Genomic DNA, 13,253 nt, shown 5'->3' with positions numbered 1-13,253 from the left:
AGAGATCCATGTGACACTATTATAAAGATGGCGTTTATTAAAGATGAGAGTGAAGACATTAAGATTGAAGAAACATTGAAACATGAAGATACTGAGGAACAAAGAAAGATGGAGTTTATTAAAGAGGAGAGTGAAGACATATTTAAAGTCAAGCATGAAGATACTGATGAACAAACAGGTTAGTTGGTTTTTTACATTTTTTCTGTAACATTCTGTAAATCCGACATTTGCTTTTAATTTTAAAACAATTGATTTCTATCACTTTGGTAAATATGCAAAAGTCTCTAAGAAAATAATACATTTTGCACAAAGCAAACCTTGAAATGTGAGTAATAGTATTTGGCGACTGCATGCTGTCTACAAACAGTGCTGTAAATATAAAGCAAGTCTGACAATAAAAAAAAGCCAAAACACAAACAAGTTACATTTAGTTGTAATTATGTGAGGTGTGAGATTGTAATGTGTTAGTTGTACACTTCTATGTCTTGTATATATAAAAATATAAATAAGGAGGGAATAAGGGGGAAAGAAGAAGTAACAAAATATATATAATAAATAGATAAAGAGAAGAAATTAAGAAAATAATTAAAATAATATTAATACAATTAAGTAAATAAATAGATGAGTGCTGTTCAGGAGCATCAGAGTGGAGCAGCAGGGCATATTTATAAAGAAGGTCCTGTATTTTACCATGAGAACAGTATAAACCAGTGCTTCTCAAACTGATGGAGGGGTACGTGAACAAAATGCTGAGCTTTGGCGTTTGTTTAAGCAAAATGATACTTTTATTATAAAAACAGTTAAATGTGAGTTAATGGTCAAATGACATTAACTTACATCAATTTTGCGGTGAAACCTGACTGATCCACACCAGCAGCGTACGTATGATTGAATGCCCACAGAGTGCTGCTTTAGCAAATCATGCTGCTGTTCATTGTGTCTTGAAAGTAGATTTGTAGCACTTCATAGCATGAAGAACAAATGTTGACAGACTGTGCAGAGGCGACTGATTTAAGAAACTCTCTTCGATACAGAAACATACAGTGTGACTTACTGCTTTTCATCTTTAAAATATGAGCAAGAGTGCAATTTTCTCTGAATATTTAAATGATTTCAAATGTTGATTTTATAAGTTAAACAAAAAGGTAATATTAAGTGAACATTTTACATTTTAAGCACTGCACTGTCAATATTGTCCGATTTTACAACAAAGCAATAATAGATCCAACGAAATCCACAACAGAACTGGTGTGAGTCTCCAAGAAACAGCAGCTTTTCATTAGTAAACAAATCTGCAGCTTTCAAATTTTTATTGTCATTTTAATTTTGTCTGCATGTAATGCCTGATAAAGCTACTAGTCTCGGATGTAGCATGTGAGTTCTCTCAATCTGAGAGCTAAGGACTTTTCTCCATGAGCTCTGTGTGCAGTCATATCAGGTTCTTTGGCCTTTTCCCCCTTCCTTGTTAGTCTGCTCCTGTCTTTGAACTTGGCAGTGCTCCCTTCACTCTAGAGCAGGGAAGACTGGAGTCGGGAAACAAAATCCGGCCCTGAAGAGACACCATCCTACAGAATTCAGCTCCAACCCTATTTAAAACTCACCTGCCTGTAGCTTTCTAGTAACCCTTCAGACATTGATTATGTTCTTCAGGTGTGTTTGATTAAGGGTTGAAGCAAAACTCTGTGAGGCTGTGGCTCTCCAGGGCAGATGTTCGCCACCCTACTCTTGAGGTTCTCTGATTAGCACACCACTCGCAAGGAAAACATCTGGGGCCCCCTCTCATCTATGAGAATGAAGTCCTCTGCTCCATGGAACTTCGTGAGGCAATCATACCATGCTTCTCCCAGGAGCTCCCATCATGTGACTGCCCTTATGACTTAGTTGGCTGTCCTATCTTAACCCTAACTCAATTTAGAGGGTTGCCTATGATCATGTCGCTCCCAAGGTGAGCCTCTAAGTTCTCCTTTGATTTCTGAGAGTTGAGTCCTCTGCTGTCTCAAGTTCTGTGAGACACCAAAAATTGTTAGTCCACCTTTGCCTATCTTAGGTGGCTTTTATGGTTGAGCACAGCAGTATTCCCCTCACTCTCAAGGGCCACCTGTGAGTACAGTGTTCCCAAGGGGAGCATCAGAGTTCCCTTTTCATCTCTTAGAGTTGAGTCCTCTGTTCCCTGAAGCTGGAGGTCAGGGGTGGACTGGGAAAAAATTTCGGCTGGGAAATCTCACACTCATCCAGGTCATCCCATACACCCACAACAATCTCTAAAACATGGACAACCCTATTTTTGTATGGTCATCACATAAAAAAGGTTTAAATCGTTAGACTATGCAACATGTAAAATAATTCAAAGTCCTCTCCTGAACTGCACCTTCACTTCCATTTTACTTTCCAGTCTCTCTATTTTGTCCTGATCTCTCACATGACTTTAATACTCAAAATTCAGCAAACTATGCTTACTAAATAGCCTAAAAGTTCAAATTACAACAGTGGGGCAAATAATTATTTGATCCCCTGCTGATTTTGAGTAACACAAGTATTTCACCCCTTATGCTGCGTTCACACCAAACGCGAATATGCGTCTAAATTCGCGCCTGCCGCGTCTAGTTATTCGCGTGACCACTTTGTGTTCATTCGCGCGTCAAGAGCGAAATCGACGCGCGTAAAAACAAAAGTTTGAAGCGAAATTTACGCGCGTCACGCGCGTCAGAGGCGAAAGTTTCAAACCCCGTTGGCGGCCATCTTTTTTACAAGATTCTGTTGTTGTTCGGTCATTTATCGAGAGAGTCACCGCTCTGTATTTGCTCTGGAGAGCAGAACAGCCGCGTACGGATCATCGTCGCCGTATTTGGGTCCACCAGACCCTTCGGAGGCGAACCCAGTTCGGCGAGTTTCATCACTTGCTCCAGGAGCTGCGCCTGGATGACGGCCGCTTTCAGCGGTACTTCCGCCTGTCCCGCGCCCAGTTCGATGACCTGCTGTCCCGCATCGGAGCGAGGGGATTTCAGGAGCGGCGGAACTTCCCTCTGTGCGTTGGAGCAGTATATGATGACAGAATTTTCATTTTAAAAGTGAACTACTCGTTTATGTCATTCCTCTTTTGATGTATAATAATTCTATAGGTCTGTGCCATTTTTTTGTTCAGGTTATTACTGTAAAATCTGTTATTTATTTTTGTTTTGATGATAAATGGAGCCAGCCTCCAAAAGTATTTAACCTGTCCTGTGATTTCTTTATTTTCCTCACACAACACTGTCCAGACACACTAAAGTATACACACTATTATAGTTATTATTGTTTTATATGTTTCATATAATTAAGATTTAGATATGGATTAAATAGCATTCAATACAAAATGAATATGTGTCATATATGTGATAAAACACTTGCTTTGTTGTGCATTAGAACCGCACTAGGCATTTAGTATTCATGTTTCATATTTGAATGAGTGACTCCGGGCGGGCCTGCCGCCACAGCATCAAGCAGGCTCCTGATTGGTTAACGCGGCGCGAATTGACGCAGAAGTTCAGATTTTTCAACTCGGGCGGCAGACGCGAATTCGCGTCAAACGCGTGATGCACAAAAAGCACAATTCGCGCGTATGGCGCGTAACGCGCCAGACGCTCAATTCGCGCCATTCGCGCGAACTAGACGCGCGAATGAGGCGAATTCGCGTCTACCGCGCCGCGCTAAACGCCAATTCGCGCCGCAAGAACTCCAGACGCGCGTAAACGCGTCTTACCATTGACTTAACATTGAAATCATTCGCGCCAGACGCATATTCGCGTTTGGTGTGAACGCAGCATTAGAGAAACATGACTTTGTTTTTGCTGGCTAAACCCTTTTTGGCAATCAAAGAGGTCAGAGGTTTCTTGTAGTTGGCCATTAGGTTTGCACACATCTCAAAAGGGATTTTGTTCCACTCCTCTTTGCAGATCCTCTCCAAGACTTTAGGGTTTTAAGGCTGACATTTGGCAAGTTAAACCTTCAGCTCCCTCCACAGTTTTTCTATTGGATTAAGGTCTGGAGACTGGTTAGGACACTCCAGGACCTCAATGTGCTTCTTCTTGAGCCACTCATTTGTTGCCTTTGCTGTGTGTTTTGGGTCATTGTCATGCTGGAATACCCATCCACAACCCATTTTCAATAGTTCTCACCCAGGAATTGATGGTACATGACCCTGTCCATGCTCCTTTTGATGTGGTGTACTGTAGTTGTCCTGTCCCCTTAGCAGAAAAACACTCCTGAAGCATAATATTTTCACCTCCATGTTTAACTCCAAGGGTGTTTTGGGATGCTAGAACAAAGCCGGTTATCATGCATACTTCTGGTTTAAATACCCAGGATGGTTTCTTTCATTATTTAGTTTTCTTTTATGACAGCATCTTAGTAATCGATTCAATGTGGCAAATACCACAGATATGCTTATTTATGTTCAAGCTTATATAATTGTATTAATGCTTATGAATAAATTAACAACAAATGGTGGAAATAATCTTGGGTATAACAAACTTTTTACTTAAATGAATGGATAATTGATTTGGTGTTATCGGGAAAGACTAAGAAAAATCCAAAACCTGACTTGAGATAAGATAACAAATCAATCTGGGTTAAAGTGGTTCCATAAATGACCATTTAAGGTCACACAATCTCACTAATGTGATCCTGGTTCAGTGAGTGAAGGCAATTTGATGTGCACGCTTGTTTTTAAGCAGTCCATTATGTTGATTATGGGTCTATTTGTACGGTTTAGTACAGTTGAGATGTTGTGTTTTCCTCAGGGCATATTCTTCATCTGTAAATGTTAGAAAGTCGTGCAAACAAATATAGTAGTAGCTCAATAATTCTGGGAAAAGTAGACATTTTGCTAAAATGTTTGTTGTCGGACATTAAATGTGACACTTGTACAATTATAATCCTAAATATAAGTGTATTTATATAATAGCAGTAAATTAAAATAAAATGAAAGCTGACTAATACAGTCTTAATTACTAGCTCAAATGAGTACATTTATTTCCAGTTAAAATGTAGGCTGTTTTCTAATTTCATTTTTAATTTAGTGCCTTAAAGATTTGTAATGTTTTCATATCATTGTCATTAATATCATTAAATCTTGGGCACAAAACATTAAATGCAGTTGTCTGTAGTCTATGAGTCTGTAGTCTGCATGAGTTGCCCAGTGCTCCAGGTGTTGACTTGAATAGATTTAATTCAGAGCACAAATTCACCATACTTCACATCTCACTTCACTTTCAATTGGTGTAAAAATATTGCCTGTTCTCTTTTAAAGGATATGTTCTGTGATGTTTGTTTGTTTTGCAGTAAGTTTTTGGGGATGTTCCATTCAAAAGGTCATTGTAACAGACCAGTGGTTCCCAACCATGTTCCTGGAGGCACCCAACATTTCATATTTTGCATCTCTCCTTTGTCTGACCATTTGTCATCCATTTTAGGTCTTGGTACAGGGGTGCCCAACCCTGTGCCTAAAGATTTACCATCCTTCAAATTTTAGCTCCAACCCAGATCAAACACACCTGAACCAGTTAATTAATCACTTAATTGGAGAAACATGAAAAACATGCAGTGTTTAGGGGCCTCCAGGAACGTGGTTGGGACTCGCCGTAACAGCCCATTTTTATGATTGGCTAACATCATTTCCCATTAATAAAAACTCAGAAAGAATTATTGTGTGATAAAATGTTCAACTGATGGTTGAGTTGGGAGTCTGTCCATTTTCCTAGCCTTTCTTATATTTGTTGCATTTGATCCCCTAGAAGCAGACCACGCACTGCTCGTAGGGCACCTAGTGCCTGGGGGGGCACCAAAAAATCTGGGTCGTGAAATATCATCACGACCGGCTACTAGTATAAATAACAAATAAAATATGTCTAAAGCATGTTGGTATACAAAAGCAATATAAAGGTAAAATAGGCCTAGACCAAATTAGCAGAGAAAAGATTATCTCCTGTGCGGCCCTCTCTCCAGTCTCCCTCTGGTGCCCCCCTTCTCCAACAGTGATGCGCGGGTTGATCCAAAATGAGCGGGTGCCTGCGGTTACCCGCGGTTATGAGTCATCCAGAAATATTTCTAATGATATTCGGGTCGCGGTCGGTTGGGTTGAAATAAAGATGCCAATTAAACCTTTGTAATTCATATTGTAGGCACAATTTTCTTTGAAATACACAGACCTACACAGACAATACATGCACTATTGGCTGAATAATATTTACCTTTTGAATGTTAAGCGTTATTAACTGTTGAATAAATGCTGAGGAGGAACAAAATGCCCGATTTCCAACACGTTGAACTGAGCAATGCCATTGTACCATTTTAATAGGCTACTTTTAAACGCAAATAGCTCAGTAATGTATAGGCTAAATTTAATAGGCTACTTTTAAACGCAAATAGCTCAGTAATTTTTTTTTTATTTTTTTAAACATTTATTCAAGCAATAGGCTAATACATAAATTATCTCAAATATATGCTTGTTTAAAACCAGGGATTAAAAACGAATTCAAAGGATATTTTTCTTTACATTTCCAGAGAGCGAAATGAACGAAATTAAACATTACTTAATAAATTCAAAGCACTATAAATTTGTTTAATACAACTATTAATATATATAAAATAATATTATTTTGTCATATTCGTGATTCCTGAATTTATATATGAAAACTTCGTTTTGAAGTGCATTCGTTATGTTTGTATAAGAACATTCGTTAACCTAGCCTATTAATTTGATATAATATTCTTGATAATTTTTAGAAGTTAAAAGTTAAGAAAAAAGGAATTAGCTTGTAGTCTATATATATTTATGGCTATAGGCTAATCTTTTTCTTAACTTTTATTACACTGTAGATCGAAATAAAATAATCCTTGATCATATATGTAACGTATCTGGTCTTCCCTGTCATCATGAACTCTTGCACCACACTTCATGGACTACAATCCCCATAAGCCACTGCACCAATCACTGCACACATCTGTTCCTCATTTCCCACTGATCTGATTGCTGCAAACACCTGTTTCACATTTACTGACTGCATTTAAGCCACTCTCACACACAGCCACCTTGCGAAGTCTAATTGTTCCCATGGTCATTATTCTAAGCGTGTTTCTCTGTATTGGATTGCCTGTGTATGACTCTGGACTGTGTACCCCGTTATTGATTCCTGCTGCCTGCCATTTGCGACCACTGCTGGATTATTGAACTGTTTCCCGGATTACCTACGTTGTTCCTGTTTGCTGGCGTTTACTACTACCTGTTGACTATTCTAATAAAGCCTTGCAAATGGATCCGCACGTCTCTGACTCCTCCCTGTGACAGAAGACTTCGCCACACCCGGATCCAGCGGCTTTATTCAACCACCAGCATCACAACATGGACCCAGTCGACCAACTTCTGCTCCTCCGACAGGAAGATCTTCCCATTGAGGATTATGTACTACAGTTTCGTAGGTTATCACTTCAAGTACCTTTGTATGATGAAGTATGGCTGAGGGACTTATTCCGCTTTGGACTCAATGAACCCATTAAATCGCTGTTGCCTGGAGGGGAATTTAAGTGTTCGGTGGAGGACTTTATGAATTATGCGTTGGTGTTATGCGGCTCTCCGCTTACTGTGAGAGCTCTAGAAGAGCCACAGCACAAGAGGTCTGCTAGCCCAGAACCACAGCAGCCACACTTTACCACGGGGTGGAAAAGGCTAATTTCTAGCGTGGAGGACCCACCGCTGCTGTCGTTTCGAGCAGCTGGTCTCCCAACCAGCCCTCCAGTGACTGCGCCGCCAGAGCGCCCTCCAGTGACTGCGCCGCCAGAGCGCCCTCCAGTGACTGCGCCGCCAGAGCGCCCTCCAGTGACTGCGCCGCCAGAGCGTCCTCCAGTGACTGCGCCACCAGAGCGCCCTCCAGTGACTGCGCCGCCAGAGCGTCCTCCAGTGACTGCGCCACCAGAGCGCCCTCCAGTGACCGCTCGCTCAGAGCCTGCTCTTCCAGAGTCTCCGCTGGAGACGCCCAGCCCTCCTGAATCTCCGCTGGGGTCGTCCAGTTCTCCAGAGCCCGCTCCTCAAGAGCGTCGTCCAGAGCCCGCTTCACAAGAGCGTCGTCCAGAGCCCGCTTCACAAGAGCTCCGCTCCACTCCGCTGGTTCCGCCCAGCCTTCCAGACACTCCGCTGGTTCAGCCCTGCCTTCCAGAGACTCCGCTGGTTCCGCCCAGTCTTCCAGAGACTCCGCTGGTTCTGCCAAGCCTTCCAGAGACTCCGCTGGTTCCGCCCAGCCTTCCAGAGACTTCGCTGGTTCCGCCCAGCCTTCCAGAGACTCCGCTGGTTCCGCCCAGCCTTCCAGAGACTCCGCTGGTTCTGCCCAGCCTTCCAGAGACTCCGCTGGTTCTGCCCAGCCTTCCAGAGACTCCGCTGGTTCTGCCCAGCCTTCCAGAGACTCCGCTGGTTCAGCCCTGCCTTCCAGAGACTCCGCTGGTTCCGCCCAGCCTTCCAGAGACTCCGCTGGTTCAGCCCCGCCTTCCAGAGACTCCGCTGGTTCCGCCCAACCTTCCAGACAATCCGCTGGTTCAGCCCTGCATTCCAGAGCCTCCGCTGGTTCCGCCCAGCTTTCCAGAGACTCCGCTGGTTACATCCAGTCGTCCTGAGATTCCTGTCTGCCCGGTTCTGGTCACGGAGCTCAAGCATGGACTGTTCCCACCCACCCTCCCTGCTGCTCCAGTCCTGCCACCTCTGTCTCCTGACAGTCCCTCTACTCACCCCCATCCCACCTTCGTGGCAGAGGACTTGCCGTGGGACTGCCAGTCGCCATCGGTGTCCAGACTGAAGGACCCCTCACCATCACCTCCAGTCTCAGAGTCCTGGACTCCACCTCGGTCCTCCGACCCTGCGGCTCCACCCCGGCTCTGTGCTCCCTCGTCTCCGTTGTCGGCCGTCGGCCCAACAGCTCCTCCGGGCTCCATCGTCTCTCCGGCTCCGCCCCGGTCAGTCGTCACCCCACCTTCGCCTCTGGACTCTACTCCTCCGGCTGCGCCTCGTCACTCCGTCCTGCCGGCTCTGTGGACCTTCTCCCTCCCGTGGGCACAGCCTCGATCCTCTGTCACTCCGGCTCCGCTGCGTACCTCCGGACCTCCATCTCCGCCGGGGTCGCCAGAGCCTTGGGTTCCGCCTTGGCCCTCCGGATCCTCTGTGTCGCCCAGGACCATCGACTCTCCGGTTCCGCCTCGGGCTCCACCGGCTCTACCTCCGTCGGTCGGCCCCATGCAGGAGCCAACCCTTCCTCCTCCATGGCTTCTCCCTCCGTCGGCTCCGCCTCATTTCGTGGTACCAGTACCACTACATGGACCTGGCCCTCCATCCCTCCCCCTGTTCCGCCTCCGCTCCACCACCCTCAAGATGGTTAAGGTGGTTAGAGCGTCTGGAAGCCGCTCCTTGCGGAGGGGCTATGTAACGTATCTGGTCTTCCCTGTCATCATGAACTCTTGCACCACACTTCATGGACTACAATCCCCATAAGCCACTGCACCAATCACTGCACACATCTGTTCCTCATTTCCCACTGATCTGATTGCTGCAAACACCTGTTTCACATTTACTGACTGCATTTAAGCCACTCTCACACACAGCCACCTTGCGAAGTCTAATTGTTCCCATGGTCATTATTCTAAGCGTGTTTCTCTGTATTGGATTGCCTGTGTATGACTCTGGACTGTGTACCCCGTTATTGATTCCTGCTGCCTGCCATTTGCGACCACTGCTGGATTATTGAACTGTTTCCCGGATTACCTACGTTGTTCCTGTTTGCTGGCGTTTACTACTACCTGTTGACTATTCTAATAAAGCCTTGCAAATGGATCCGCACGTCTCTGACTCCTCCCTGTGACAATATTTAACATCGGAGAATCACTGACATAATTTAGAGTACTTCGAAAACGAAACTATTTAAGACAAAGTCTATATATATAGACAAAATAAATCACAACACGAACAATCTGTATTTTTCTTGTAATCAAGAACATTTCTTTTGACAAAATTGGCTAATTAATGCCGAAGCAACCACCAAGCATTTGTGCTTAGGGCACCCAAATGGCTAGCGCCGGCCCTGCCTAGGAGACATTAAAAAAATGGTACACCATAGTGTAGCTTAGTGCAGCTAGCTTAAACTCCATAGATCACCAGACCATGATCAGGTTTGGACACCATGATATGAGATCTAGCATACATGCATTACAAATCTACATGATTGGTGTTACCTGCTTTGTGTCATTAAACTGGGGTAAACTTTTATATCTTTGTTTTCCCACCTTAGGTCCAACAGCACTGAAAGAGGAGAGGGGAGAACTGAATGAAACTGAAGAGAAAGTTCAGTTTGAGATTCTTAATGTTTTCATAACTGGAAAAAAATCATTTTGTTCCTTACAGTCAGAAAATACATCTACCCAAAAAAGAGCTCAAAAGGCAAGAACTAGGAGTTTTTTCACTTGCTTTCAGCGTGGAAAGAGTTTCAATGAACAAGGAGAATTTAAAGTCCACATGAAAATTCACACTGGAGAGAGGCGTTTCATCTGCCAACAGTGTGGAAAGAGTTTCACTCGAAAAGGACACCTTAAAGACCACATGAAAATTCACACTGGAGAGAAGCCTTTCATCTGCCAACAGTGTGGAAAGAGTTTCAGTCAAAATACAAACCTTAAAGTCCATATGAAAATTCACACAGGAGAAAAGTCTTTCATCTGCCAACAGTGTGGAAAGAGTTTCATTCAAAAAGCATCCCTTAAAGTCCACATGGAAATTCACACAGGAGAGAGGCGTTTCATCTGCCAACAGTGTGGAAAGAGTTTCTCTTGTAAAGGATACCTTAATATTCACATGAGAATTCACACTGGAGAGAAGCCTTACACATGCAAACAGTGTGGAAAGAGTTTCAGTCAACAAGGACACCTTTACAACCACGTGAAGATCCACAATAGAGAGAAGGCTGACAGATCCCCTCAGTGTGGAAAGAGTTTCAACCAAAATGTATAAAAATTCTGATTGGTTGAGCTACATCTGAAGCTGTTGTAAATTACTCTACAAACTGTCATTATATGTTGCCTATGTGTTGCTCGGAAGAAAAAAACAATGTAGGGTCAGGACCAATCAGACACACACTGCCAGACCAGATAATCTTTACAACTCTAAAGTATGTAGAGAGAATTTAAATAATTCCAACTAATACTCAAAAAAAAAAAAAAAAAGGGACACATACTGCCATAGGAACTGACTTCTATTAATTCTTTGAAAAAAACTTTCTGTAAATGAACACGCATATCCTTAGATCATTGTGTATGTTATTACTGTTTCTTTAGTATTGTGTAATGTTTTTATTAATGTGTTATGATTTGGTCTCCTTGAATTTGTATTTTGATGATCTAAAACATAGTTTATGTTATCTTTTGATACCTATGCAACATATTAGTGTTTTAAGAAACCTTAGTAGTTTTTGCATTAACAACCAATCCCAATACCATTCTCACAAAGAGTTGTAAACTTTCCCTCCAAGAAGATAAAGGCTTCACACAGTGACTTGCCTCAGTTCTCCAGGCTTTTCTCGGTTCTTTTAGTCCCATGTCTCATCACCTTTCCATCTTCTGGTTGATAAGTCCCAGAGCCGATGCTTCTGCGCCTGGCAGGCCTTGAACTCCTAGGAAGATGAGATAGAACTCTCCAGAACCCTAAGCCTGTGCCAGGCCCTGCAGCCTTGTCTTTTCATTCCCCAAAGATCACAGGATTTCAGCTGGGTCTCTCTCTCTCTCTCTCAGCTCATCATTCTTCTTCACTTTTCACGTTGGAAGAAACTCCCAATCACCTCAGAGTCAGGACAACTTTGGAATTCATCGCTCTTCAAACATGGAAAAACGTGATCCCAAGTCCAAAACCTTGAAACCATTAAGACTTTCATCCGAGACTGCATCAAAACGCTCGTCAACGACCAAGGAAATACAAGTATCATACATTTAACTAGAGGTTTAGTTAAATTTGTAAACCCCGTTGTAAAATGACACTGATGGTTTCATTTAGTTGGCTAACTGACTCTTTTCATAGTCATTTTTCTTGTTTCTCTAATGTCTCAATTTATCCAATCTGACTTGCCCTTCCTCTATGTATGAGTGATTGTATGTTTGTTTGTTTGTTTAGATTAGTCATGGGTTAGTCCTTAATTAATAAAACTCTTGTGCACAAATTACATGAGTCTCTGATTCTGCCTTGTAGATTAATGTCCCTTTCCGATTCTGATCAAGCTACATGCTCTAATACATTATCAGAATCAGAATGAGCTTTATTGCCAGGTATGTTTACACATACTATGAATTTGTTTTAGTGACAGCAGTTCAACAGTGCACCTGAGTGACAGTGAAAAGACAAGACATAGATTATTAAAAAAGAACAATATACAAGTACACAAGACAAAGTGAAAAATAGCAAAAACACAATATACAGAATATGCCATTACTATGTACAGGTATAGTAGGTGCAAATTTGGATGTAAGTAGGTATGGTGTTAAATACTGAATAGATTAATGAAGTGTACAATAGTGCTGCATGTTTCACGTTTACTGACAAGTGTTCATGAGATGGATTGCCTGGGGAAAGAAACTGTTCCGGTGTCTGGTCATCTTGGTGGTCAGATCTCTGTAGCACCAACTAGATGGTAACAGTTCAAAGAGTGAGTGTGCTGGATGTGAGGGGTCCAGAGTGATTTTGCCAGCCCTTTTGCACACTCTGGATAAGTAGAGATCTTGAAGGGTAGGAAGGGTTATACCAATTATTCACTCAGCAGTCTGGACTATGCGATGTAGTCTTCTGAGATCGGAATTGGTAGCTGAACTTAACCAGACAGTAATTGAAGTGCAGAGGACGGATTCAACGATGGCAGAGTAGAACTATTTCAGCAGTTCCTGTGGCAGGTTGAGCTTCCTCAGCTGGCGGAGGAAGTACAGTCCCTGCTGGGCCTTTTTCACAATGGAGTCTATGTGAATGTCTCACTTCAGGTCCTGGGAGATGGTGTTGCATAGGAACCTGAATGACTCCACTGTGTTGACAGTGCTGTTCATGATGGTGAGTAGGGGAGAGCAGGGGGGTTTCTCATGAAGTCAACTATCATCTCCACAGTCTTGAGCGTGTTGAGCTCCAGGTTGTTATGACTGCACCAGACAGCCAGCTCTTTAAAGCTGTCCAGCGCCCAGTCAGCCAACCCCTGGCCTCTTCTCTGGAAGCCTGG

General features: G+C 43.1%; 1 protein-coding gene across 1 annotated transcript in view; it reads left to right on the top strand.

Annotated features, from left to right (window-relative positions):
- Positions 1-12,218, top strand: part of LOC141325674 (uncharacterized) — a 12,261-nt gene extending 43 nt beyond the window's left edge. Inside the window, exons 1-2 of the mRNA XM_073834436.1 lie at positions 1-178; positions 10,302-12,218. The exon at positions 1-178 is cut by the window's left edge and continues 43 nt beyond it. Coding sequence (XP_073690537.1) covers positions 28-178; positions 10,302-11,017 — 867 coding nt within the window. The 5' untranslated portion in view covers positions 1-27 and the 3' untranslated portion in view covers positions 11,018-12,218. The remainder of the gene's footprint in view (positions 179-10,301) is intronic.
- The last annotated feature ends 1,035 nt before the right edge of the window (positions 12,219-13,253 follow it).

The sequence above is a fragment of the Garra rufa genome, chromosome 2 (genome assembly GCF_049309525.1).
Source record: "Garra rufa chromosome 2, GarRuf1.0, whole genome shotgun sequence".
Lineage (NCBI taxonomy): Eukaryota > Metazoa > Chordata > Actinopteri > Cypriniformes > Cyprinidae > Garra > Garra rufa.
Note: the sequence above shows the minus strand (reverse complement) of the source record. Positions and strands in the feature narration are given on the sequence as shown.